At 43.4% G+C, this 26,350-nt stretch overlaps 1 protein-coding gene across 5 annotated transcripts in view; it reads right to left on the bottom strand.

Annotated features, from left to right (window-relative positions):
* raph1b (Ras association (RalGDS/AF-6) and pleckstrin homology domains 1b) overlaps positions 1-26,350 on the bottom strand; it is a 38,308-nt gene that overhangs the window by 10,213 nt on the left and 1,745 nt on the right. For 2 of the 5 annotated variants that reach the window (XM_086282554.1, XM_086282555.1), the window contains exons 2-8: positions 15,682-15,750; positions 5,150-5,269; positions 4,734-4,839; positions 4,457-4,651; positions 2,898-3,322; positions 2,316-2,402; positions 1,812-1,886 (exon numbers count right to left, since the gene is read on the bottom strand). In XM_086282554.1, the coding sequence (XP_086138680.1) occupies positions 1,812-1,886; positions 2,316-2,402; positions 2,898-3,322; positions 4,457-4,651; positions 4,734-4,839; positions 5,150-5,269 (1,008 nt within the window). In that variant the 5' untranslated portion in view covers positions 15,682-15,750. The remainder of the gene's footprint in view (positions 1-1,811; positions 1,887-2,315; positions 2,403-2,897; positions 3,323-4,456; positions 4,652-4,733; positions 4,840-5,149; positions 5,270-15,681; positions 15,751-26,350) is intronic. The other 3 variants (XM_086282556.1, XM_086282557.1, XM_086282558.1) reach the window with 3 other exon arrangements.

The following is a 26,350-nucleotide window of genomic DNA, read 5'->3' as shown; positions in this document are numbered from 1 at the left end:
CGCCTTCTTCTGTTCTCTGGTGGAAAGTGTAACACTAACACATAAACCCCCTCACAGCCTGTAAAGATGCAGGCTATCACTCCTCTCCCCTTAAAAAAACAACAACATAATATACAGCTGAGTGCTCTGTTTACAGCAACAGGCACCAATGTTTTGAACCACTGACTCAATCCAAAAGATTTGGTGACTATGTCCGTGTAGCAGCTCAGTTATCGTGGTATTCTAAGGAGCTTGGTGGATGTCACTAGGGGGACATGTCCTTGTCTATGGCACAACATAGAAGAGCCACCTCGAGAGGACAAGACTCAGCTGTACGTCTGCATCTAAAGGACAAAGGTCACTCTTTCAAGGATCCCAATATCCACATTTTGGACAGAGAAGACAGATGGAAGAGGAGCGAAAGAAGCCATCTATGTCCAATGTGAACGACAATCCTCGAACAGAGGGGATGGCTTACAGCACCAACTATCTAACACCTAAAATTAAGGACGGCCACTCATATCTTGCGTCAGTCGATCGCAACAGGTCACATGATAGGGTGAGGCAAGGTCCACCCAAAACCTCTGCTGATAATAACCCTTTTTCACACCTTAGCTCATGTGACGATGAACATGATCATCAAGAAACTTAAAGAAGTCCAGTCGCTTTTCTTTCCCAGCTTCTTAGATAAGGTGACTGCAAATCTTATATCCAGCTCTAAAACTTGAGGGCAGATGAGCTGACAGTGTCGCTGCCGGCACCCATTATATTCAAATAATAAAGGACATCACTGAAAGGGCTATTTTACTGCCAACAGCCACTAATGGAGATCTCTGTGTGGAAAAATGCACTGTAAACTTTCAGTTTCTAAAGACACACACTGTAACATTCTCTTCTAGTTAATCAGCATTATAGAATTTAAGGATTTAATATCCAACCAACTTGGAATCAGCTGATTTGTACTTTCTTGCTATGCATTGTGTATTAAAGGTGGGATAACTCACAAGCAATGAGCTCCAAACTACAAATATACACACATATGCTCAGCATAAACTTTGCAAAGAAGCCAAAGGCAGCGGCCAAAGCATCTACTCAGAGGTTAAAAGAGGTGATGGGAGCATCAGACACGACTTGGATTATAGAGACATTTGAATAACAAAACTAAGCTGGAGTCCAACTTAGATTTGTTTTTTTCAGTTAAACACAAATTCCACTTTTGGCTAGCACGTAGGGTTATTATCTCAACTATGGGTGAATCAAGTAATGGATTAGTCTCTATAATGCGAGAAACTCATTGTGAGCAAGCTCCATCTGCTGAAGACTGTGACATGTGACCAAAACCCACAGAGAAATCTATCAAGTAGACTTTGTTCACATTTGTTTTGCCTCTTGTGTAACCAGTTTTTCTAAAGCACAGATGAACCTTTCAAAATAAGACAAAGGCAACAAATCATGCCATTTAAAGCCCTGCAAGCCCTGGTTTCTGTTTCAGACTTCTAAACAACTCAAAATATTAAAAGTAATGATTTAATACTGTGTAATAAATGCTAATACATTAAATTTTCCCCTTGTAAGCTTTTATTGCTCAAAGACTGAGTGCAAATCAAAAGCCAGCAACATGAAGTTAGAAAGAAGGATCGAACAAAATGAAGGCCCACAGACAAAACACCACATGTGGAAGCATGTTTGAAAAAAATCCTCTGTTCTATAATCACTCTCAGCATGGACTTTACCAAAAAGACGAGCAGAGCAGAAGACAGGAGCAATGCACACAGACACAAACACGAATGCACAGGAGAGGAATGAAAGCAAAAAGTGTATGAGGAAGTCACCTTGGTCAGGAGGTGAGAAGGCTTTCCAGCTATGCTTTTCAGAATGAGCGAGGTTTCTTGGTCCAGATAGGAGTGCTTGGGTGGAGGAGAAGATGGGGGAGGAGGATAAGAGCAGAAGAAGAGACAAAATATAGAGAAGTCAGTGCCAGGTGATTCTGTGAGGCTTATTAATCACAAGTGTTTTGATCTGTTTTTGTACAGAGAAGCGTGGAAGCGAGAGAAGGTTTCATTAATGCGCAGCAGCGATGGTTGTCATTAGATACAGCTGTTGGAAAAGAGGCAATGATTATGAGAGAGAAAAGCGTGAATACACGGTATATTCTCTGAAACCTAGACTCCACAGCTACGCTATCACACCACACACACACACACACACATCAAACACACACACAACAGCTCAATTGTAAAAATTCTGTTGCACCTAACGTCCATTAACCTTGAAACAATTAACTGTGCACACCAACTGGAGAAATTGCTCAATCATTCACAAACACACACACTTACGGTGGCCCGATCCACTTCGCCCTCTCGCGAGGTGAAGTCAAGCTGCCGTCTGGCCGGCTTACTGTTGGCTCGTCGCAGCGTGACATGCTGGAAAAGTCGGGTGGGTGCAGGCAGGTGGGGTGTGTGCGTGTGTGAGGACAGAGGCCGTGGATATAAGAAAGGATGCAAACACAGACAGTGTAAACACATGCAGGCGAAAACAGGGGGGACATGCGAGAGACTGTCATGGCCGTCCGACCACGGCATTGCTTTTGTTAGTGAACAATAGGTAGGTGTTGACATTGTAATCCGAGTCACACTTGAGATTGCAATGCATTCACCGACAGCATCGAATGCACAATACAGAGGCTGCATTGTGCATTTACTTTGGATAGACTTCAGGCATGCAGTTCCTTCCAATCAGTATGTGTGTATAAACATGCTTGGCTTCATTAAGGTCTATGCTTAGTACTTTCTCACTTCTCCTGACTTACAAACTGAACTGACCGCAGTCCTTGTGTACATTACACTTACCGTCACATCTGGAAAGACTCATTTAAAACGTCTGATACGTCTATGTGTGTGTTTCAGTGTGGCTCGTACCTCTGTATTGGTTTGGTTTTGTCCTTGTGAGATTGGGCTGCCCTGGCTCTCCACCTCTCCTCCTGTCACTTTATCCGTATCCAGGGAGTCCATGCTCGAAGCTGAGGCACATGCTGAGTTCACACTAGACCGCTGGGACGGTGCGTCCTGCTCGGTGACAGCACCGACCGAACCAGTCCTCCGATGCTGCCCTCCGCCGCCGGACGATCCGGACGAGGGCCGCCGGATGGTGCTGGAGGAAAATGAGGACGAGGAGGAGGAAGAGGAGGACGTCTGACGTGCCGCTTCATCCATGCTCAGGGAGGCCTTCTCTAGCTGAGAGGTGATGTCATCTAGGGAGATGTTAGAGGCCGCGGGGCGAGCAGTGGCGCTGCCACCTCGTACCGTGTTGGCCGGTGATGCTCGAGTACTGCTGCTTGCACTTCCTGTTGGGGCGGGTTTCAATTTGACAGTGAAATTAATATTTGATTGAATTAAATATTGACACAAGAAAGATCTCAACAAAACTGACTGTTTTCTACAAAGCTTCACCTTTTCTCTCTCTGTTATAACTTTGCAGGTGTTTATTTCTCTCAACCCCAGTTTTACACTTTTGTTTCATCCCACAAAGACTTCCTTCTTTTTGATGCACAGCAGTGTTTCCTAACCACAGGGGGTATATTTGTGTTGCAGCTAGGGGGGACATGGAAAGATTACCAATGGTATCAATTTCAAAATCCTAAACATGAAAAAATGGTTGATATAGGTAGCCTAAAATGTGGATAAGTAATTGAACTTGTTTGCTAAATGCAGTATGTATATGGAATACAAATACAGCTGCTGAATAAACAGCAAAAACTACAAGCTAGCTAAGAGCATGAATAAAAAGGTGGAAACCAGCAGTGTAGAGCAGGGGTGTCAATATAAGGCCAGGGGAACAGAATTCCCCCCCCAAAGACTCCAATCTGGCCAGCTCGATGGCTTTTGAAGATTTCAGACTTTAGTTTTACAGCTCATACTGCCCTACTTTTTCTTACATTAAGATATTTCAGGGATTTTAAATGTGTAGTTAAAGAAAGGGGAGTTCCACAGGTCCAGCGCACCTAAGATCAAAGTGGGCTGCATTGTATATATTCCTCCTGATTGCTATTTATTCCTGCTGTCTTACTATTTATATTTTATTCCTGCACAGTTGGTGTGGAGAACCCATAATATGATTGTACATGGACAATGACAATAAAGGGTTATTCTTATATTCTATGTGGGCCACCCATGGTGTAAAATATGGCTAGCAGGTAAGCTGAATGTGATGGTTCAATAACAGATGAAACATTCCCGATCAAGTTTAAAATTAGGTTAAATGAAGATGAGGTGGAAGTGATGGAAGGGCTCTTGAGCTCATCTGAATGGGCTGCAAGCTGGAAGCCACTGCTGCACAACAATCTCAGACATCATGCCTTACAATTGACTACTATCTGAAAGGATACCAAATGATAACAGTCTCACTTCTTCACATTGAGTATCAAATTGTTTAGGAACTGCACTTTTTGTTTTAAAAGCCCATAATTCAGCAGGACTACCTCCGCTGCTTCCTCCTCCACTGGTGCCTGTGTGCTTAGTGCTAGCACTGCGCCCTCCAGCTGCCCTCTGCTGGCCTTTGCTCTGGCTGCGAGAAGTTGAGTTTGGTTTGGAAATGGTATTCAACTCCTGCTCGATGGAGCACAGGTCAGCCATCAGGGCATCCAGGTCCACTGTGTCACCTTGGTTCAACGCCTCTGCAAGGAGCAAAGCAAGAGTTATTGGGTTATACTAATAAGTGCATCTCTGTTCTGTTGTTATACTGAAGTGAGATCTTACCATTTATGTTATACATTGAGAAGCGGTAGGAAAAGTTGGCCATGTTCGTCTCCTGCCTGAGAGGAGGTTTCTGCAGTGCTTTCTGCGGCCTGCCATCATCCAGACTCTGCAATGTGCGCACACACACGAAACTCATAAGATGCACATTTGCAAAACACACATTCACACTCTGACACTACAGTCAAAGCGCATCGTAACAACCTCGTCTGCCTGCCAGACTCCTCAGTTACCCACAGACCTGCACAAATACTATGTGGTGGTGGTGGGAGTGGAGTTGCTAGGATACAGTAAAGGGAGACAGGATTAGCAGTGTTAAGGTTGCTATGGATACAGCCCCATCCTTTCTCGTGGAGCTCTGTCTACGTCTGTGTAACAAACCACCCCCTTAGTGTGTGTGAGAGTATTTGTATTTTAACCTGTGTGAGCTTGTCCAGCTCTCCCAGCCAGGCTCCAAACATCTTGTCCAGGTCCTGGTCCTCCTTGTCACTGTCTTCCTCTGCTCCATGGTCCAACTCATCATCAGATACCTGGTCCATCTACACACACACACACACACACACACACACGCACGCACACACACACACACACACACACACACACACACACACACACACACACGCACGCACGCAAAAGAAGCAGAAAATTTCACATGATTACAAGTCACACCCACATAGCAGGAATGATCTAAATGAGGAAAGAGGGGGAAAAAAACAAAACAAAACGCAAAAACAACTTAATCTCATGCCAACCTCACTGCCTGTTACCATGACAACCGTTCGCAGACCCCTAGCGGGCACCCTGTGCTGTGCGATCACCTTGTGGTGTCTTGTGTGCTGTGCACCACTGACACGCCCAGGACCTCTACTACCAGCTCAAGAGCCAACACAGAGGGAGGAGCAGAGCATCTTCCTCATGTCTGCAGAAAAAAAAAAACCCACTCTTTTCTTTGGAGGCCCACAGATCACTGTTAAATTAAGATATTAATCAGACCACACGGAGCAATAGCATGTGCTGTTAAAGGCCGGTGGATAATAGGATGGAAAGCATAGCTGGCTCACTGAGAATGCCCAGCTGTTTTTAGTCAAAGGTGATGGCAGAGCTCCCTCTAGTGGGTTAAATGGAAAGTGGCGCAACACCAGCATGCATCTGTTTGCCTGGCCGACTTAAGTCTCATATATCTAACAATAAAACAGAATCCGAATAAAATCAGGAGGAAATCTGACGCTCTAGAGTCAAAGCTAAAATGTCTAACCCAATCCTTTTTCATACACACAAGGACGCCACAGTAGACAAAACACTGAATGAATGATATGAAGGAGGCAAACATAACAGAAAATGGCTCCAACTGACAACGCAAAACAATCTGCAGCCTTGATGTGTGCCTACATTCATCCTCATTTCCTAATGCGATGGTCTCCGGTCCATGTGAAAAAAATATGTTCACCCAAATGCCGATGTGCACCGAGGAAGATCGTTCACCAATCTGGTGACAGACCTGTCAAGTGGAAGCAAAGTACGGTTGAGCACAGGAGGAGGTCATGGCTCTGATACCCTGTCAGATGCCAGAGGAAGTGCCGAGTGCAGAAACACATTTTCTTACTGCACACTTTCAGCTTGGCACACACAAAGAAAAATATTACACCACTGTATATTCAACACTGGATATTAAACAGACTAAAGCAGAACGCTCAACCTGTTTTTCCCTTGGTGTGCACTCCTGTCTTGGCATAGTCCGGAGTCCCCAAAACAGGCGAGTCAGATGGAATATTCCAGAGTAATCCCATTGATGTTTTCAGAGGGTGTCATTCCATGTTATCCCAGCTATGTGGTGTCAGTCACTAGAGGGGACTGTACCAAACTGGGATTAACCCCGCTGACGACCCCTGTTCTTTTGATCTAGCAAAACGTCTGCTTGTATGTGCGAGTATTTGTGTGCCGTTGCCTTTATGGCTAAAATGAACACTTGGTGATCTGAAAGCTATGCTTTGTTGTTAGAATGTGATGAAGGTCGTAGCAAACCAGATAAAAGATGAAAAGCTAAGCAGCTGAGGGGTGCTTATTTCAGACAAATTCCAGCATGCTTACTACTAGAAATCACTGTATGTGGTGCATGTAGAAGACGTACCCTGAAGCTGGTGCTACAAGCTTGTATTACGGACCAAAGCTGTCACTGCAGAGTGTTTATTATACTTTAGATGATGGATAGCTTCCTTCTTCCGGCACTCTCATTAAAACACATGAGAAACATGAACTTGTCATCTTGTGGAGGAAAGAATGGAGTCAATGAGTATGTAAACAAAAACAACCCAGTGTGTATATATGTGCGCTTAAAATTACATCCATGCACTCATGAACGTGTGTGGCAGTCACAACAGGAAATAGCCAGGATGTGCAAAATTCCTAATTTCCCACATGGCCTTTTTCCTTGCAGGAAGCTCCAGCTGTCCTCCAGCTTATCCATACCACTTATAGTGGCGGTAGTGGTGGGGGTGGCACTTGTACATTTGTAGGAATGGGGGGGAAGAAACTTGAGGTGTTGAAAGTGAGATCCAGACCTCACCACCCTTATGCCCACACATGTTACATCGTAACACAATTTGAATCGTTTGTCTCCTTGGCTACCATGAAATGTGGCTCCATATGGGGACCCTTCAGTCACAGCCATGATTTTGTAAAATCAGGTGAGTATCTCAAGCTATGGCATCAAGACGAGCGCAAGAGGAAATGACTAAAAATCAAATGAGCCTGCACTGCCATTATTCCCCAAGGTTATTCCATGTGTAAATACACATACAGGAAATGAGTCGCACTGCAGGACACTTAACAGCTGTGTGTAAACAGCCTGGAGTCCTTTATAAGAGTCTCTTCCACACACATACACACACAGACTTGTGGTCAGGACAAAAAACAAGTACAAATATATATAGATATGCTGTAGGTGTGTATTCAGTCCAGATGCAGAAAGAGTAAAAATAGAGCAAAAACGATGCAGAGCCAAAAACAAAGAGCACTTTGGAAATAGCTGCTGTCATTCTAATGGAATCACGGCCTTAACAGAAGATGCTGCTGCAGGTTTAAGTGAATTACCACCTGAGGCCCTGCTTTTAAGCTTATGGAGCATGACCTGAGAGAGACACGGGGATAGGAGGTTGTGTTTGTGTATATATGCGTGTGTATGTAGTCTGCAAATGCACTCCTACAGGCATCATCGCAAACTAAACACCGGCCGTGGCCTTTTCCCTGCTGATGCTGCACGGTCCCGTCTGTCTTGTCTGAGCATGACCGCCATTCATCTGTCTCCTGTGACTACTGGGCAGCTCAGAGATCTGGGGTGAAAGAATAAAGGTCAAAGGCCTTTTCCCGTGGAGTCTCCTTCTGGAGTCTCTCTTTTTTTTTGGTTTTCATGTAAACTCGCAGTGGCTGCTCATCTATTTATGCAGCGTGTTTTCTAAGAACAAAAATCTCAAACTGTTAAAGAAAACGCAGTAAGCACCCAGCGCTGAGGAGGTTGAGTATGTGGGAGGAGGAGGAAGACGTGTCTATCTTTAGTCCAAGTCATCCAGATCAGAGCGTATCGAGAGGATTAGAAAGGGAGCAATATGAAAACTCGATGTTAAACTGTTGTTTAATTAACAATATTAAACCCTGTAGGGAAGCACAAATATGCAGGAATAGCTGCAGTCTTGGGTCTTTATTCTCTTAATATTCAGATGAAAATGTACTACGGTATATTAAGATCAAGAGTTATTTTGTGAAAGTTATGAATTCATATGATCTCAAAGTACGAGAGAAGGGGAAAACAAGTGCCGACTGTAATGCACCGACAGCTTCAGCAGCACCTGTTCTGCCTGCAGTCGACATACAAATGATCAACTACTCTTAACATTTGAGTTACAAATAAAGCCTCTCATATTTCCATCGCACAGGAAGTCAAGAGGGCTGGGTGGTGGAAAATGACTCGAGCTGTGTAAACACTGTTGTGACCAGATACTCCACTGACTGAATGTTTCCCCAAGTACTTCTAAATATGCTATTTTTGGACAAAAAACTCCACCAAGCCTCAACTGTATGTGTGCTGAAATGTTGCAGTGAGGAGTGTAGGGGTCATCTCCAAAGCCACCTATTCCTCACCGCTATTTTTCGCTTCTCTCAAACGATCTTTGCAAAAATAGCTTAACGCCAGTGTCTGACACCTCTCATCTAAAAATATTCTCAACAACTTATATCACCATTTCAAAATACGGCAAAATGAGAAACATGAGGCAATAAAACCAGAAACAGCGTGACAATAACAAACTCTGAATTTCTGCGATGCCCACACTGTCGTGGTGCTTGGCTCTAAATGGAGAGTGGGAATTCTTGAGAGTTTAATGGGACACAAAATGCTCATGCCGATAAAGGTCTCTGGGGGCAGATGCAAACAAAGCTGAAACAGAGGAAGCAGACAAAGCATCTACAACACCCATAGACAGGAATAGCTCCAAACACACACATATTAATGCATGTCCCATGCTGTAAATGCTGCTGATAACCTCTGGGGAATGTAGTGTGTGGAAAAAAAAGTGAAGGAATCTATAGGGGAAAAACAGACAAACAAAACCATGTGATTATGCATATCTGATAGGCCACTTTTAAATCCACCTTATTTATATCGATATGGATTGGGTAATCTCTTAGAAACGAAAGGATACCACATCAGTTAATGGAAATTAAACTTATCAACCTACAGAGGGCTGAATTCAAAGACATCCTAAAAATCAAACCCCATGGTGCCAGGCAGTGAGCATAGGGGCCCATAAGAGGAAGTCAAGCCCTCAGGCTGCACTGCTACTGATTGTTTGGTCAGAGACAGTCACACCAGCATCTTGCTGGAGGTCATTTTGTAGCTCTTGCATGTCTGCTCACTAAGGAGCAGACAGCGGTCCTGGTGATCGGTTAAGGGTCTTCTACGGCCCTGTCAGGCTCTCCTAAAGTAAATGCCTGTCTCCTGAAATCTGTCTCCTGTGCTGGGAGAAACTGCAAGCCTTCAGGCAATGGCACAAATTGATGCACCATCCTGGAGGAGCTGGACTACCTGTGCAGCCTCTGTAGGGTCCAGGTATCGCCTCGTGCTACCAGTAGTGACAATGACCGTAGCTAAACGCAAAGCTAGTGAAAAAATAGTCAGAAAAGATGGAGAGGGAAAAAAGTCAGTGACCTCTAACTGTAAAAACCATTCCTGTTTTAGTGGTCGGGCCATTGTTGTCCTTCTAGTGCACCTGCTGTTAGTCTCATTAACACCAAAGCAGCTGAAACTGATGAGCAAACCCCCTCTGCTACTTACCAGATCAATATCCCACAAGTTTAACTGACTTGATGTTGCACTCTGATTAAAAAAAAAAAGTTTCTTTTTTTAGCAATGTATTTATAAAATAAGTGCTGTATATTCTAGCACTGTAGTGTATAAAAACATGCAAATCTATAAACACAAAAACAGCCTCATGCAGGTTTCCTGGTGATCGCCTTCCTTGTTAAAAATTCAGCAGTTGTAAGGCCCGTCTGTTCCATGTAATACAGCTCATTTGCAAACTCTTGGTAGTTACAAAGGGAAACTACATGTTAATTGAAAATCAATTCAATCAATTGTTTCTGAAAATCACCCTCTCCTTTAAAATAAATTTCATGCAAACATCTCTTCTTTTTCTCATGTCAGACCATCATCTGGTGCAAGCTGCACTTCTAACCTGTCAGACTATGATTCACCTTTCACACATGCATGTGTTTGTGTCATCACAGTAAAAACACCACGCTGAAAAGCCAAGTGTCAAAATATCATAATGACATCCTGTAGCCGTTTGAAGGCAACAGGCGCTTTCGAGCGCGTCTTGTAATCTTGTTTGTGGCTTGACAGTTGAAATAAGGTCTTCTGTCAAAGAACAAAGCCTGGAGCAGACAAATGCTTGGTTTCACTACCTTTAAGATGTAAAAAATAGATACGATCTCTTTGTAAATGTGCGAGTGCGTGTCATTTCCAGGCTTGCATTTGCCATGCAGATGGTGATTATTTGCTCATTTCCACTCCCATCCCTGCTTTCTGTCCCTGCCCTGCCTTTTTACCCCCGGTCCCCTCCCTTCATATACAAAGTCACACCAGGAGACGAGAAATGAAAGCCAGAAGCTGCCATCCCTGCGTCAACATGTGGGCATTATGCAAGTAAAAAGAAGGAAAAGAGGAAACTTCTAAGTGCCAGTAAAAGAACTCTTTGAACAAGGGAGTGGCTGGACCAAAAGTCCAACTAGGTGTGGCTGGTTTGTCAGCCTTGGCTGACCTGTAGTAGCCTGTGATGTCTGACTCAGAAAATGACATAACACACTGTGCTTGTTTGCCCATGATGAATGGGAAAATTTAGCGTGGCTGCAGCCCTAAAGGTTAATGAAGAAAGCTTGTGACAAGATGATTACAGGTTTAATTTAAGAAGGGGTGAGGGACATACAGTATGGGTGGAGCTCATTCCTTATTTGTGGCATGGGGAACACTCAAAGCTGTACACTACACAAGGAAGATGCATTAAAGTAAGAGCCATGCCAAAATAGAAATAAGCCTCACTTGTGATAGTTTCTGTTTTATGCTACACAAGGTGTGTTTACATACTGATGTCATGACCAGCAGCACCAGCAATACCTGAAAATGAAACTAACACTCCCACCGCCTGCTGTCGATTGATTCGTCAGCACTGCCAGATGTGTAAGTTAGACTACCACATCATTACGTTCTATATTGTTGTTTTTAATGAAGTATTTTTTTCATATTTTGCCCTGAGTCATCCAAACGCCTGTATTCAAGCTGTAAATTCCTAAAATAAATGTAAAAAAAAGTAAACTCGCGCTTGTATGTTAAATCTACGGCCTGTGTACATAATGGTAAATTTTAGGCTTTAAAACTAGTGGGGCTACAGCCTTCTTTCACACACGACTACGGCAGCACTAAACACAAGATAGCGTTGATGGAAATGTGCACCGAAATCTCAGCATTGTCTCAAATGTTGAGACAGTCCTGTAAACATAAGTCAAAAACAGAACACGAATAAGAAGTGGCATGTGTCACATGAAAGCAAGCACATCAAGGGGACGGACTACTTGGTTGGTTGGTTGGGGGTGGGGGGTGGGGGGGGTTATATGAGATATTTAACAGGCTGGAGAGAGAGCAGAGAAGGAATGATGGATGGGTACAATAATAATGGAGGAACGGAGCCAGCTATTAGATTGTGGAGGGGGGGCTGGCCGAAACAACAGCTCCCATGTTATTAGTCAAGCACGAGCAACAGCTTGTAAGCAGGGAAGAAACACACACACACACACACACACACACACACACGCTTGAGTGCATTCAGGATCACTCAACCACTCTGGCTTACGCAGCCAGTTAGGAAGGAGGGGCAGAGAAAGAGATGGGGGACAGAGAGAGGAGAAAGATGGGGAGGATGTCAGAAGCAGACAGATGGAGAGAGGAAGAGCAGGAGAAAGTGAGACTAGAAAAGAGAGGGAGTGTGAAAATGCACGGTCACACTGGTGGGCGGTAAGGTGCGAGGACTCAACAGCTCACCAGCATCAGAGCGAGCCAAATTTCAGCTGCCCTGCATCTATTCAAAGAGAAACTGCCATGGCAACACACAAGCACACACGCACATCTCTGTGCTGACAGCCCTCACATACACTGTAACAACCTACATTGTTAGTACAGTGTTTGAACATCTGTTTGTAGCCATGACCACAAAGCATACAGTCGATCAGCACTTCATAATATAGTCATTTATGCGCTTGGTGAAAAAGCTGACGTCACTTTGAAGCAGCGAGCACGCACATGGGCAAGTCTCTTCTTATTTGTCTGTGTCACTCTCGCTTACACAGAAACACAGCAACGATGTGTCAGCGTCCCTGCTTCCTTCAGGGCATCGGCCCAAATGTGAAATCCATAGTCTTGTCCATTCCCTCAAGAGATCAGGTTACGTCAAACACTTCCAACTACACACACACACACATACACATAGATGAAGGGGCTCAGGTGGTCTGCTGCAGTGGGCTCATACACACCCACACAAACTTTGTAAAACATGATGCAGCACTGCAGCAGCAGACAGCAGAGGCTGACGAGTCGAGAAGTATAAGCCAGACATTAAAAAACAAAAAACAAACAGCCAGTGCTTAAAAAAAATAGATGAGACCCATTGATCTGGTAGCATATAAAGAGCTGCAAAGCCACGGCGTAAACACTCTACCTATTTCCTTCTCTTGTTTTCTTTTGGTTGAATTGATGCTCGCTGGTTGGCATTGCATGCAGTCTTATTTTGTGCTTGCTCAGACACAAATATGAACCTGGGGCAAGTCATTTCAATAAAAAAGGGGTGTGTTTGCATCATGAACTCATCAAGAGTAGGAGTTTTTAATGCCACACTATATCCTAGAGGTATTCTTTAAGGCCCTTCCAGCAGAATATAACAATAATTCTTACTTATGTAATTAATTATGGGCCGATTATCCGCCAATGCCAAAATGTCAGCCTTCAAAATGCTCTAAACACTTGGTTTCTGATGCTTCTTCTAGAGTTCTACTATTCAAGTAGAGTGAAAAAACAAAAATGCAAAGCCAGAAATTAGCATTGTGGTGAAGTAAAGGGGAAAAAAAAACCCAAACATATTGCCTGCTGTCTACAACAGACCATTTTTGATGAAAATAGATGCAGATGCCCCCCAAAGAACCCCAGGCTCCAAAATGAAAATGGATATATGCAAAAGCCTCATTTAAGTACTTTTCCATAATTAAATCATCCACAAATGAAATCATTATAGTGCCAATCATTTTTCCTTCTTCATTATCATTTGGTTACTCGGTCAAGCTGAACAGTACGTTTACATCTGCCACCTGTTAGGGAATAATAAAAAAAAAGCCCACAGTGGGTGCAACAAATTGCACGAACACCACATGCTAAAACACACACAGACACACAAACCAGCCATGTGTGATGCACCCTGCACGAAGGCTGAGAAAAAACTACATATGCATCCCCCGACCCCACTGGCAGCTGGGAATGGCTTCCTCCGTTACTACATTTCCCATGTCTCCCTTGGTCTTTGCTTCTTGGTCTTTGCTTCTGTCCATAACCCCTGCAGCTGGTGTGCGTTTGCCTCTCATGACACAGACCCCTCTTCCTGGCACGCCAGCTCCTGCATTCCTGCTGTGTCATTAACGCGCACACGTTTAAATAATTTTTTTCATTTCAGAGAGGTCTCCGTGGCTGCAGCTTGCATGTCTTTGGGACAAGTCGGAGAGACTGTTTCAAGGACGTTTCTTTTTAAGAACATCCGCCTTCCACGAAGGCGTTGCCAAGACAACTGTGACCCAGAACAATCACTCGTTAACCGTGCCCCCAAAGCACGTGATGGACATGTTGGAAGGAAACTGACAGCTGAGTGTGAACTTTAGAGGCAGCCCCACTCTAAACACAAGACAGTGACACACACTGTGTCACCACTCCCTGACAGACACAAAAGCATCCCTACTTCCTGGAACAGTTTAATTCCAGGGCGAGGACACTTCCTTCTTTAGGCCCCAGGCTGCATCTCTGCAAGGGGCCCTCTTAAATATCCAGCTCTCACATACATTTGTGTCTGGCTCTTTCTCTCTTCATATTTTCCTCCCTTTTTTTGTTTAGACATTTTTTCATTTTTCAAATACATTGACCAGACCTCTCTTTTCACATCTGATTTAAAAAAAAACATGAATAGGAACACTGTATGCAATCCTTTGGACAAATGGAAAACACATTAGGTACTAAATTTGGAAGGGCTTCAGGTAATAGACAGTGCCATGAGTGGATAAAGGGCATTACTGTACAAATAACAGCATCAACAAAGAGGAGATTGTTTCTGTCCTGTGTCCCACTCTAGCAGAAATCATCTGCAATCAACAATAACCCAACCAGACTGGGATCAGAAGATTTGAATTAGCTTGTTTTTGTGAATCACTTCAATAAACAAAAATAATAAAAACCAGTGTGGAAAATAGCAGCCAGCAAGCCGTAATATTTGCAGAGCGGCTTTTCTTTTTTTTTTTTTTTTCCCCTTACAAAGCTGTTCTTAAACTTCCTGGATCTTGTTGTTTTATTCCAGTTATGGAAAAAAAATCAGAGGTGTGAATGTCTGTAGTCATCTGTGCATTTACTAACATCTGTGTGGTTAACACAGTAGCTAAAAATAGATTAGTTTGCATATGTGCAACTTTTCAGAAAATAAGTACAGTACTTGATCTGTGGGGGTGGGAGAGTAAAGTCAACAATCTCAGTGTAAATTAGAGTGGAAACTTTTGAGACCACAGATTGCAAATTCAACACAGATCTGCGACAGTGAGAGAAATAAAAGCTTACTGTGAGGAGCATCTCTTACTACAGACCCCAGCCGCGGCTCGACTCACATGGTTCCACTTAAATCGGGAATTATCTCCTTCGGCGAGGAAGACTCTCCCCTGACAAGATCCTCCGAGGCTTTACTTCTCTTTGATTTGGCTTTGATTTTCAAGTTCCTCTGAATCAAGGCTTTGAGGAGGGGCAAAGCCTCCCTCTGTGCACCCCCACTTGCTCCAGCTTTGTGAAATAAACATGGCCCCACACTGTTAACTTAGAAAAAACTGTAAACCAGTGACACGACAGGCGATATGATGGTTTGAGCACATGGTGCGCCAGACATGCATGTCAGGGGCACTGCAATAAAACAGGCATTTGAAACCACCTTAAATAGAACTTCTCTTTGAGTTTGCTACGCCAACACAAAAAACAACAATCTGCGTGTGTGATGTGTGCAAAGAGGTTTCGCAAAGCTTACTGGCAGCAGCGTCAATAACACTTTTTTCCTTTTTCCTACACTCAAGAGTTTATAACCCACAAAAAGTAGTCACTCTGCTTTACAGGAAGTCTTACCTCTGAAGTGGCTTTTCCTTCTTTCTATTGAGGTTAAAGGTCAGATGACACTGCCACTTCACTCTGGGGCTGTGGAAACAAAGAGAAGAAGAAATTCGATTAGATATGATTTAGTACCTATTTTGAGTTGCAATGGCAAAATACAATCCCCGCTTTTGGTCACCTCATCGAAAGCTATTAGTCAGTGAAACCCCAAACTTGTGGATCGCCTCCTATTGCTCTCACTGCGCTGCAGGAGGATCGAGAGGCACGGCTGCCAGCAGCTGGAGACGAGCAGGGTGATTTCACTGTCACAAGAATGCAGGGGATTAACCGGAGGGTGCTCGAGAGCGAGCGATTTAACCAAGCACAGACTTAAACGCCGCGCGTGGCCAGAGAGACACTTATCATAAAGCTCTGAAAGCAATCAAGTGCGGTTCGCTCTCCATCATAAACTCTCTCCATCATTACGGCGAGATTAACAATGTGACATTTGAGCTGTGGAGTCCGCCTTCATTTTACTACAAAGCATTTCCCGCCAGCACACGCATGAACACACGTGCGCAGCTAAAACCTAATAAGCATGTCTAACCGCCACAGGCTAATCATTTCACAGCGTGAGTCAGAGTAGAAACCTTGTCAAAACTCTTAGGTGTGCACCGACTGTGACTCACCAGTCACCGGCGACAACGCTGACTAGGCTTTAACCATTTCATTCGCAACACCGTTGAGTCACACCAGCCCATTTTTCCCCCTTTTTTAAGATCTAAAAATCAATCTAGATGTTGAATCATAATCTGACAATGAAAAATAATGGTAGTATAAGGTTAGAACATGCTGAGCAAGACAGGAAATATAAATGCTGTATATTGGTGTGCATTACTGTGTGTGTGTGTGTGAGAGAGAAAAAGAGAGGCCGGCAGCTGATGTTATGGCTATTCCCGCTGGTCTCAGCTGTTCCTTCATTTTTCTACGCACCAACTGTTGTTGAGCCACAGCATGAGGCCCCTCCCGGGAGCAAAAACAGAAAGAGGAAAAAACCTGGCCTGTGTAACTGTGTGTGTGTGTGTTTTCACAGCAAACAGACTTCATGTAACAAGGGAAGAGTGTTAAAGGGGATGAAAGATCTCATGGGTGCGTTGTGCACATGCACGGCATTACTGACACTTGCATCTTAAAAAGACAAACAAACAATAAAAAACATTACAAATTACAGATCACCCTCCCCCCACCATTTCTGTGTAATTTGCACACAGTCGACATGTGATATCACTCAGTCAACACAGGGCCATTGAACAGGTGCGGCAGTGACACACGGGCCTGTGCAGCTGCAGGGGGGGACACACAGTTGTTTCAGTCACAACAGCACGGCGGCTGGTGGGGCAGCTGCTCCACGGCTGAAAACAAAGGCAGGCCTGCGTCACATGCACAGACAAACATGACCAAGTTATGATGGAGATGCACTGTATGGAGGAAGAGGAGGGTCTTTCTGATGTGAACAGACAGTGTTGTTGTTGAACCACGCATTTAAACAGATGTTGCTATGAGAGGTATAAAATGGTCAGGTAAGTGTGCCGTTATGGACCCAGTGTATTAAAAAAAGCAAACAAAGAAACCTCCCCAACAAACACTGTCTTCCTTTGACTGGAAACTCAAGTTGTTAACTGGGCACTACAAAAAAATCCAAACAAAAAACCCCCACAACTGTCCCAAAAAGGTGCTCTGTGCCTCGCTGTCAACAACATCAGCAGATTTTTTTTTCCTTTCATTATTTTTTAATGTGCTTTACTTTGGTGCCCCATTCAACACCAGACTGAGGGGAAACACAGAGTCCAGTGTAGTGGACACAGGTGTGTCCTTGTCCACCCACACTTCCCCGATTAGCAGCACTCCTCTGGGGCGGCTCATTTCCTATCGGGCCAGGAAGTGGGAAGAAGGGCAGTGCAGTCGGAGAGCATGGAGTGATGATGTCACAGCAGGAAATAAAGACTCAGATTGTTGTAGGTGAAATGAGCAAGCGGGTGAATGAGTTAGAGGGCAGGGATAAATGCATGACACATGTGCACTACGCTTCATGGTAACTATATCAAAGCCACAATCTGTGACTCCAGCATGAGCAACAATCTGACTCTGACATGCAAACTTTGACACACAAAGACAGCTGAAGCAGACTGTTCAAAGTTTTGGTGGACTACGTGCAAACTTGTGTCATATTTAAACAGCCGAATGGTGTTGACAAAACAACACCACTACATTCAAAGCAGCACGCTATCCAGTGTAAAAACATTAACTTTAACATAAGATTAATACATTGCATTGGTATCCAGAATTTGCTGCGTGTCTCACTAGTCAGGCCCCATCTGCTCTGGTTGTAGTGGTATATAATCACACGCTGACCTATCAACTCACCTAACCTCAGCTTCACAAACAAAATGTCAAGGTGACACAATACAAACTAGAGATTACTTGTTTTGTTTTTTTGTTTGTTTTTTTTAAAGCATTAGACTCATTCGTGTGGGTTGGATGACAAGCTATTTTCTGGAAAATTTATTTACTGTATAAAATTTAACTGTTGCAGAATAGATACACACCTTCATCTGATCTCAAAGGACCCCGAGCGTTCTTGTGAGGGCAGATGATCAATCAATCAGCTGCCTTCATGGTTTGATCCAGTGCCGATTCTCACCGGTAAGGCATTAGTAATGGTATAACTGCATTGCATTGATCAAGTCAAGTGCAATTCTGAGAAGTAGCTGCTTTCCTTCTTGCACAGAGGCCAGCATGACCTCCTAAAAATTACAACTTTTATGTCAGCCGAGGCTGGGAAAGAAAAAAACCCCCAAAAACCTCAAATTACCTTCTTACTACCTTCAAAACTCTATTCATATCACCCTTTTACTCTCAGTACAGGGCGCTGGGAAGACTGCTTTCTAATATTAAAATACTACCCATGTGGGTCCCTAATTTTACTTTTTCTATTTAAACAGCTAAATCCTTATTCAAATTACGGCACCAAGACTCTACTGAAGCTAGAAACACAACCTGCCCTGCTTAGCAGCTTTTCCCAGTGGTTACTATCACTCACAGGCTTCTTTAGCAATACCCACTCGCACACGGCCAAGTCTGGTTGCAATTACAAGGAGCTGATCTCCTCTCCTCTGTGGGATTCTCCACGGCCCATGCAGTGAGCACTGGGCTCTGGAAAAACCACACATGGTGGGAATTATGGAATAACGCTGCGTCAGGAATGTTCCCACGATGGCCACTGGGATCTGATGGAGGTCCCACCGGCTGGCTAGCTGCCGACAGGGTTTATTGGCAAATGTAATGTAACACTCACACACATACAGAATTACATGATGAAATGCCTCTTGTGTTAGCGCACAGCTGGATCAAAATGTCTCTTTGTTTCAAAACGTTTTTGCACACTTGTCATTTAAGTGCAAACAAATCCGTGTGTCGAGCTCTCAGACTTCATCATTAGCACAGCTTGATCACAGCTGATCAGCTTAAAGCCTGAAATCTCACTTCTTATTTACACCATTTCATCTGAATAATCTCTTGATGGGGATGACCAAAAAGCAGTGAGGGGTGAAGCTGACAAATCAAACATGACAGTGACCCTCCCTGTCACCCCAAAGGCATGTTGCGGTGACAATCTCAGGGGCAGCTCTCGACTCATACACCGAGTATGGTTGACTGTGTGGCACGTGGGTCAAAATAATCAGGACTCTCTAGAGAGTGAAGATCAACGGAGCAGAGAGAGATTAGCAAGCTACTCAGCCACGAACTTAACCCAGAGATGCAGTCAATAGGCGCTTGCGCTCCCTTGCTGAGCTGCCGGGGTATTAGTGAATGAGATTTGCCAAGAGGCAGTCACACAAGCACCCACACACACACACACACACACACACGTTATTTTGTGAGATTAAGCCTGTAGGTTTGACTAACCGTCCGGGGATTCTCTCAGAAAAATGTGTCAATCCACTTTTACCGCACAGAGCACGGCTGTTTTCACTCACTGCGCTGTAGCTGTAGGTCACTGCAGTTACTAACTGAAACTCTAGATTCCTTCAGTGTCCTACATGAACCCTGATGTTAACACACGCACAAAAAAAAAAAAAAAAAAAAAAAAAAAGGAGGAAAAAATGGAACAGCCTGCCAAGATCAGTCGGTACAGTAATGCAGAAACTGAAGCCAAGCGTTGTGAAAAAGTGACTTCCAGACATTGGCAAAGGACGCGAGGATAGGAAGACTGACCTCAGTGTTTCCAGGCTGTCGTATTTCATATGACATCAGCTCCACTGATATTTTATAGGTTCTCATGAACCCCTCTCATCTGTCTTCATCCTCCATATGCTACTTCTCTCCTTCAACTCTCTTCCTCACAGGTGTTTCTTTGACTTCCCAAAGTCTTTTTGGCAGCCTGTATAATTGTGAAGTAAGTGTCACGGGGATGTGTGGTGAGCCCTGTGGCAATGAGACAAGGACAGGCTGCTTTCCAGTCCTTTTGTAAGTACCACTTGCAGAGAGTAGTTACTTACTAAAAAGACATGAGCTGGGGTAACTTTCATGATTACGGAGGAGGGTGTAGCTACAACATCTGAGAAGGGAAAGTAGGCTACAGTGCATATTTAATGGTAAAGCAGGACTTTTAAGCCCCAGTTTTGCTGCGCTGCTTGTTTGCTGCTTGAACAGAAACACTTGAAAGAGTTGGAGCATTTCAATAATGTAGGGGTGCATCTGTTTCTGCTTTTACTGTATGCAATGTAAACAATATCCTTACTTAATATAAACTAGTGGGTTCCACTTAACTAATGCCTATGTGAACATTTTGCCCACAAACTGAGCAGCTTAGCTGTAAATACATGTTTCATTTAATAACTTTTGCCTGACTGTACAGAACTCTTCTGCAAGAGCAGAGACTTGTGAGTCTGTTAATGTTTAACTTTAAATTTATAATTTAGTAGTGCTGTAATCATGATGTTATTTATGTTGTGTTTAGACTTTGATTTCTCAGGATGTGTACTGCGGTTTTAGTGTTTGTGAGAGTTCAGCTTAGCAACAGGCCACCAAATGTTCACAATTATTATAAACCCATTGTTCTTGTACTCGTGCGGTGTATGGGTCACAGGAACAGAAGAAAACCTGAGTTTATGGTCTCTTAAAACCAAATGTAAATATTGCAAAACTTTCTAAAAACTAATTAAGCTATTCATAGTGATACTTTCCAAGTCTATGCAACCACTTTGTCAGGTAAACCTGTTCAACTGCTTGTTAATGCAAATAGATAACTGGCCAATCACATGGTAGCAGCTGAATGCATTTAGGCATGTGGACATGGTGACGATGCCCTGCTGAAGTTAAAACTCTGCAACAGAATGAGGAAGAAAGTTAATTTAACTGGGTTTGACCATAGCAGTTGATGCCAGACAGACTAGTCTGAATGTTTCATAAACTGAAAACAAATACCCAGTGAGTGCCAGTTCTCTGGCTGAAAATTTATGTCACTTGCTATAATCAAGTTAAGCAGAAGCGCGTCTAAACTCACAACGTGTTCAGCTTTGAAGCAGATGGGCTAAAGCAACAGAAGAGCACACTGGGTGCCACTCTTGTCAGCTAAGAGCAGGAAACTGAGGCTACAGTTTACACAGGCTCACCAAAACTGGACAATGAAATAAAACGTAGCCTGGTTGAATGAGTTGATTTCTACAGAGACACTCAGACGATAGGGTCAGAATTTGGCATAAACAACGGATCCATCCTGGCTTGTATCAACAGTTCAGGCTGAAGGTGACAGTATGTTGGTGTAGGGGATATTTTTTTTCACACATTTTGGGGCCCTGTAGCAGCTGAGGATCATTTAAGCATCATAACCTACCTGAGTGCTGCTGCTGACCAAGTCCATCCCTTTATTACCACAGTGCATTCATCTTCTTACAGCTGCTTCTAGCAGGATAACACGCGATGTCACAAAGCTCAGAAACTATTTTACTTGCTCATCTGATATCTACATGCAGTTTTTTATTGCTATCAACTCTATTCTGATTTTCTGTTACATTTTAATGTTATTATTCCTAAATTATTATTTTAATTCTACAGCACTTTGTGAGTACATGTCTGTGAAAAGTGGTCTATAAATAAACTTCAATTCAATTAAGATATTTAAGTGATTCAGGGCTGTATTTAAATAAAGTTAAATGTTATTTGATGCATGCCCCCTGGTAAATGCAAAGTACGTTCTTTTATACTAAAACATCATTAAGCAACAAGGTCTCAACTGTCCGCCTCTCTGTCTCCCTTGGGTGTGCGGTGTTGCTGTTATTTAATAATTTTGAGGCAACGAGTTTGCATTTTCTTTTAATATGAAACCAACTTATCAGATTTTAACAGTGTGTGTGTTTGGAGCAGAATACTATTTGGAGCTCAAGTGGATGACAAATTAAATCGCGTGCATGCCTGAGTTTGGAATATATTTTCTATTTGCAGCAAGATTTTGGTTTTTTCCCAATGCTTCAGACATACCACAACTGCCACTGTAACCATACACACAAATCTGACACTCCATCACAATGCAAAGCCATCCTTTACCTCCCAAAGGAGACTCCAAGAAAGAACACTGTATCTGCTGTAACTACATCCTTGGTTTTCTCTGACAGTCTTATAATGCCAATATTGTTAGTGTTTTCAAAGTGGTAAATAAACCCAGATCCTCAGTGGATTTCCCTGGTATGTAACCCGGAGGTCGATGGTTAGAAAGCAACTGTACAAGCAGGCGTGCACTCCTCCAAACAGAGGCAATCTAAACATTTCAGGCCCAAAAGGAAGGCATTTCACAGCTGGGTGAAGGGACACAGTGCAGATGAAATTTGTTTGCATTTGCGTGCGATGCTTCAAACCTCTCAAACCACATCTATGCTGAACAGTTATCAGCTAGAATGCAAACAAACACATCAAGCCTGCATGCACGTGACCACGAGGACACGCACGCTGCTGTCACGGCTTCATGAGAACCAAGTGAACTCTGATCAGACGGGGAGCAGAGAGGAAACACTGAATGGCTCTGCTGATGTTTATCCCAGGCTAGAAATCATGCTGCTAAAAGATATTTGACTGTTTAATTTAATTCACTTGCAAAATTGTGAATTGCTTTCACATGCACCGAGTAGGAAATAAATCCACCTTCTCCTTCCATATGTAATTTTTAGGGCAGACAGATCATACGTCACTCCAAGTCTGCACTTTGCACAGTATTCATACTACTCCCGCTCGTCTGAAGCATTTTTTGTTGTCTTCTTGTCTAAGAGGCATTATGAACTTCTAAAGGCTGTCCATCCACACAGACCAGCCATCTCATCCATCAAACAGTCCCGTGACTGTTGTGGCCTTTGGAATCACCCTACGATACGATATTATCACACTACTTCACTCCCGATACAATATATTTGTGACAGCATTTTGCAGAGAGTATTGCAGTAAGATATATTGTGACTTATCTTTTTTAAATTGCAAGATATGTGCTCAAAGTTAAACTTTGTCAATATCTGTTTTAATCAATAAGATGAATTTCTCTCACTAAAACCTGCCATAAATGTTGCCATAAGATGGATCTGATATCAGTCTGTCGTTGAATTGTGTCAAGTTGGCAATTACAAGCAATTTGTTTCTGATAATACAGCAATACACGTGTCCAACACCCTCAAGCTCTGGGCAACCATTTAATCACCACAAGTTGCAATCGGTTGCAGAATGTGAAAAATATCAAACAAGCTCCACCCCAAATGCCCCCCCATTACACAATGCAACGTAAAGTTAACAAAGCAGTGAAATAAACCATCTGCAGTACAGTTAAGAGGGGAGGCGGGGTCGCCACCAGCCACCCAGCTGTGAGAATCAGCCACCTGCCATTGTCAAAGTCATAGTGATTAATAGCTGCATAAGCTGCTTAAACAAATTGTACAGTAAAAGAGGCAACAACAAAGAGACAATTAATGACTGAAGGATACAAAAGGCTAAACACGTATCATAGCAGAGCAGATTAAATATCGGAAATAGGTCAGGAAAGAGGCTCTGTGACCATAAAGACTAAGTAGTTATATAGACTAACCAGAGTAGCATGGTCTCAGTGACTTGCCCTTTGAAACAACAAAAGTTGGCAAGCATCTGCCCGCTTATCGAATAATGCAATGCAATCTTTTTTTTAACAATCCCAGGAAACTTACCCTTTTTGCCCACTTGGCTATAAATAACAATGGTTTCAAAAATCTAAAATCTGCCATATAGATTAAAAAACATTTGAGAAAAAAGATCTGATGCAGGATTTACAACAAACTCGTCAACATCACACGCTGACATGCTTTGGCCTCAGGAACAGCCACAGTCTTGCCAAACACATTGACAGTTACAAAGCAAAACACATCATGACTTACTGAAGCCCCCTCCCCCTTCAATAAGTGAAGGGGTCCAAGTGTTTCCCGAGAAAAGGCATCGTCAGTTCAAATACAAAGTTCGGTTTAGATAAATCAAGCTGCTGCTTCCTTGACTTGTGATTGATGGAATATAGCGTGAGCTTCAGCGCCTCAGAGTGCGCTTTTCCTTTAAGAGCTGAAATCCCACCAGAACTGACCCGTACTAAAAATGCATACTCGTGATACTGCACTCATCCATTAGCACAGATAAGACCCAACATGGAAAAGAGATACGACTGTAGGTCAATTATAGCTGTGTATTTTGTCTGTGCACTTGAGCTGCCGAACGAGGACCAAGACCACGCACTACCCGAGAGGAGAGCAGGAGGAGAGGCTGATGCCCTCCTTCTGCCTCCTCCAATCAGTAGTACAGCATACAGGGAGCAGGCTGCACTGTCTATGTGCTGCTGTAGCACAGGTGGGCTACAACAGCTGAGTGCTGAGCTTTGAGATAGTAAGAGTCTATGCTTGTTTTAAAGCATGCAAGGCCTTGTAATCAATTTCCATGTAAGAGAATAAAAAACAATCGACAAAAGAAAATATGATCAGAATCTCAGTTGATTTCCAGCCAAAGAAAGCACTGACACAAGTCTCTACATTTATATAAAGGCTAACAGGCACAGCCTCTTGCTATCTGGAACAGCAGAGTGTTTGCAGGCTGCAGACAGGCTGGCTAGCCATTTGTCTTTGTCTGTAAATGGAAGGGGCAGCTGTCACCAAAGGTCAGCAAAATGTTACCAGAACAAGGCCCTATAGAGGATAAGCCCACGTGCCTGCAACAAGGAGGGGGGACACACCCAAGTGGAATGAGACCTACACACTTTCTCCTTCTGAGCATTCACTCAAATGCAACACACCCACAACAAGGCATCCTGCTGGGATCATTGGGCAAGTCTCCGATGCAGCTGGTGGCCTTTTCAAGTTTACTCTGGGCTGTCCAACCCGAGCAGTGGTGCCTCTTACTGGCGTGGTTACATCGGGTTACAGTCTTCCCCTCCAGCTCTCCATCAGGGTCAGCTGAAAGATACGTTTGAAGTGGCATCCACCCCGCCCGACCCTCCATTACCCACTTACACCTGCGGCTGTAACACAACCTGGGTAAACTTACACCATCTTTGAGCTTTCGTGCAGGGAAGTTTCCTGCTCGGGGACACGGGTGAGTGGATGGATGGATGAGTCGCAGCTTGCACGACAGACCCAGAAAAGTGCTGACAGACAAATGGACGAGCATGCAAGAGATGGTAACACACACACATACACGCCAAGAATAGCTTTCAAAACTTTCCTGTCTCTGGAGATCAATCCTCAAGCCTGAATTTTCTTTGACAACTGTTATTCCCATCTAATCAACTATATCCTGGGGAAATCAAGCAAAAAATAAAAAAGGCTGAAAAGCAGCAGAGGGACAGCAGGGGAAAAACATAAGAGGTTTCCCCCCCCCCCCCTTCATCTTTGGCAAAACAAGACAGCATGGACCAATAGGAAAACGTGTTTTATGTTCTATATTTTTGTTGGAAGCTGATGGTTTTTCTAAAATATAACCTTCTCTCTCACTATGTCCTGTTTTTCTCCAAAAAGACAGCTTGCACTGCAGTTAAAGAAAAAAAATGCTTTAAAACAAGGATAGTAAAATGACACAGTACCTTAAAACATGGTTTAAAATTTAATCCACAACTGGTGGGGTTTTTTTTATTACTAAGCAGTATGCCATACTGCCAATACACTGTGGCTTTGGAAGCAAGTTTACCATCTCATAGTACAACATGAAAGTCTGCATTAATTTTCTCTTGACACAAGCCTTTGTGTTAGAACACCTCCTTTTGTTTATAGTTATGACTTTGACATGAATAATAACACTGAATTAAACAGGTTGTGTATGTTTTTTGCTGCAGCTATAAAAAAAAAATGTGGCTGGCCACCCAAAACATCCAAAACAACAGAACAAATATCTTTTGGGCCTTCCATTTTACATAACCAGCTGATAATTAAGTTCTCCAGAAGCACATTCATAACAGGAAACAGAGCCTCAGTTGAACTGCCCAAAGGAATATGCTGGGTTTTCCAGATGTGTTTTGGACATCATTCATTTCAGGACTGCTTTTGTGTCACTGACATGACAAGGGAGTGAAATTTGACTCTGGTCTGCTGCCAAAAATCCCCATCCTTAAAGGAATGTATGTGCCTGACAGCGAGAAACCAGAAGTCCAGTAGTTATTTTCAAC

This window comes from Aulonocara sp. 'chitande type north' Nkhata Bay, linkage group LG23 (assembly GCF_057382095.1).
Source record: "Aulonocara sp. 'chitande type north' Nkhata Bay isolate Kocher_YH1m ecotype deep benthic linkage group LG23, A_spYH_male_GT1.1, whole genome shotgun sequence".
In the NCBI taxonomy this organism is placed as follows: Eukaryota; Metazoa; Chordata; class Actinopteri; order Cichliformes; family Cichlidae; genus Aulonocara; species Aulonocara sp. 'chitande type north' Nkhata Bay.
This window is presented reverse-complemented; position numbering and strand designations above follow the sequence as displayed.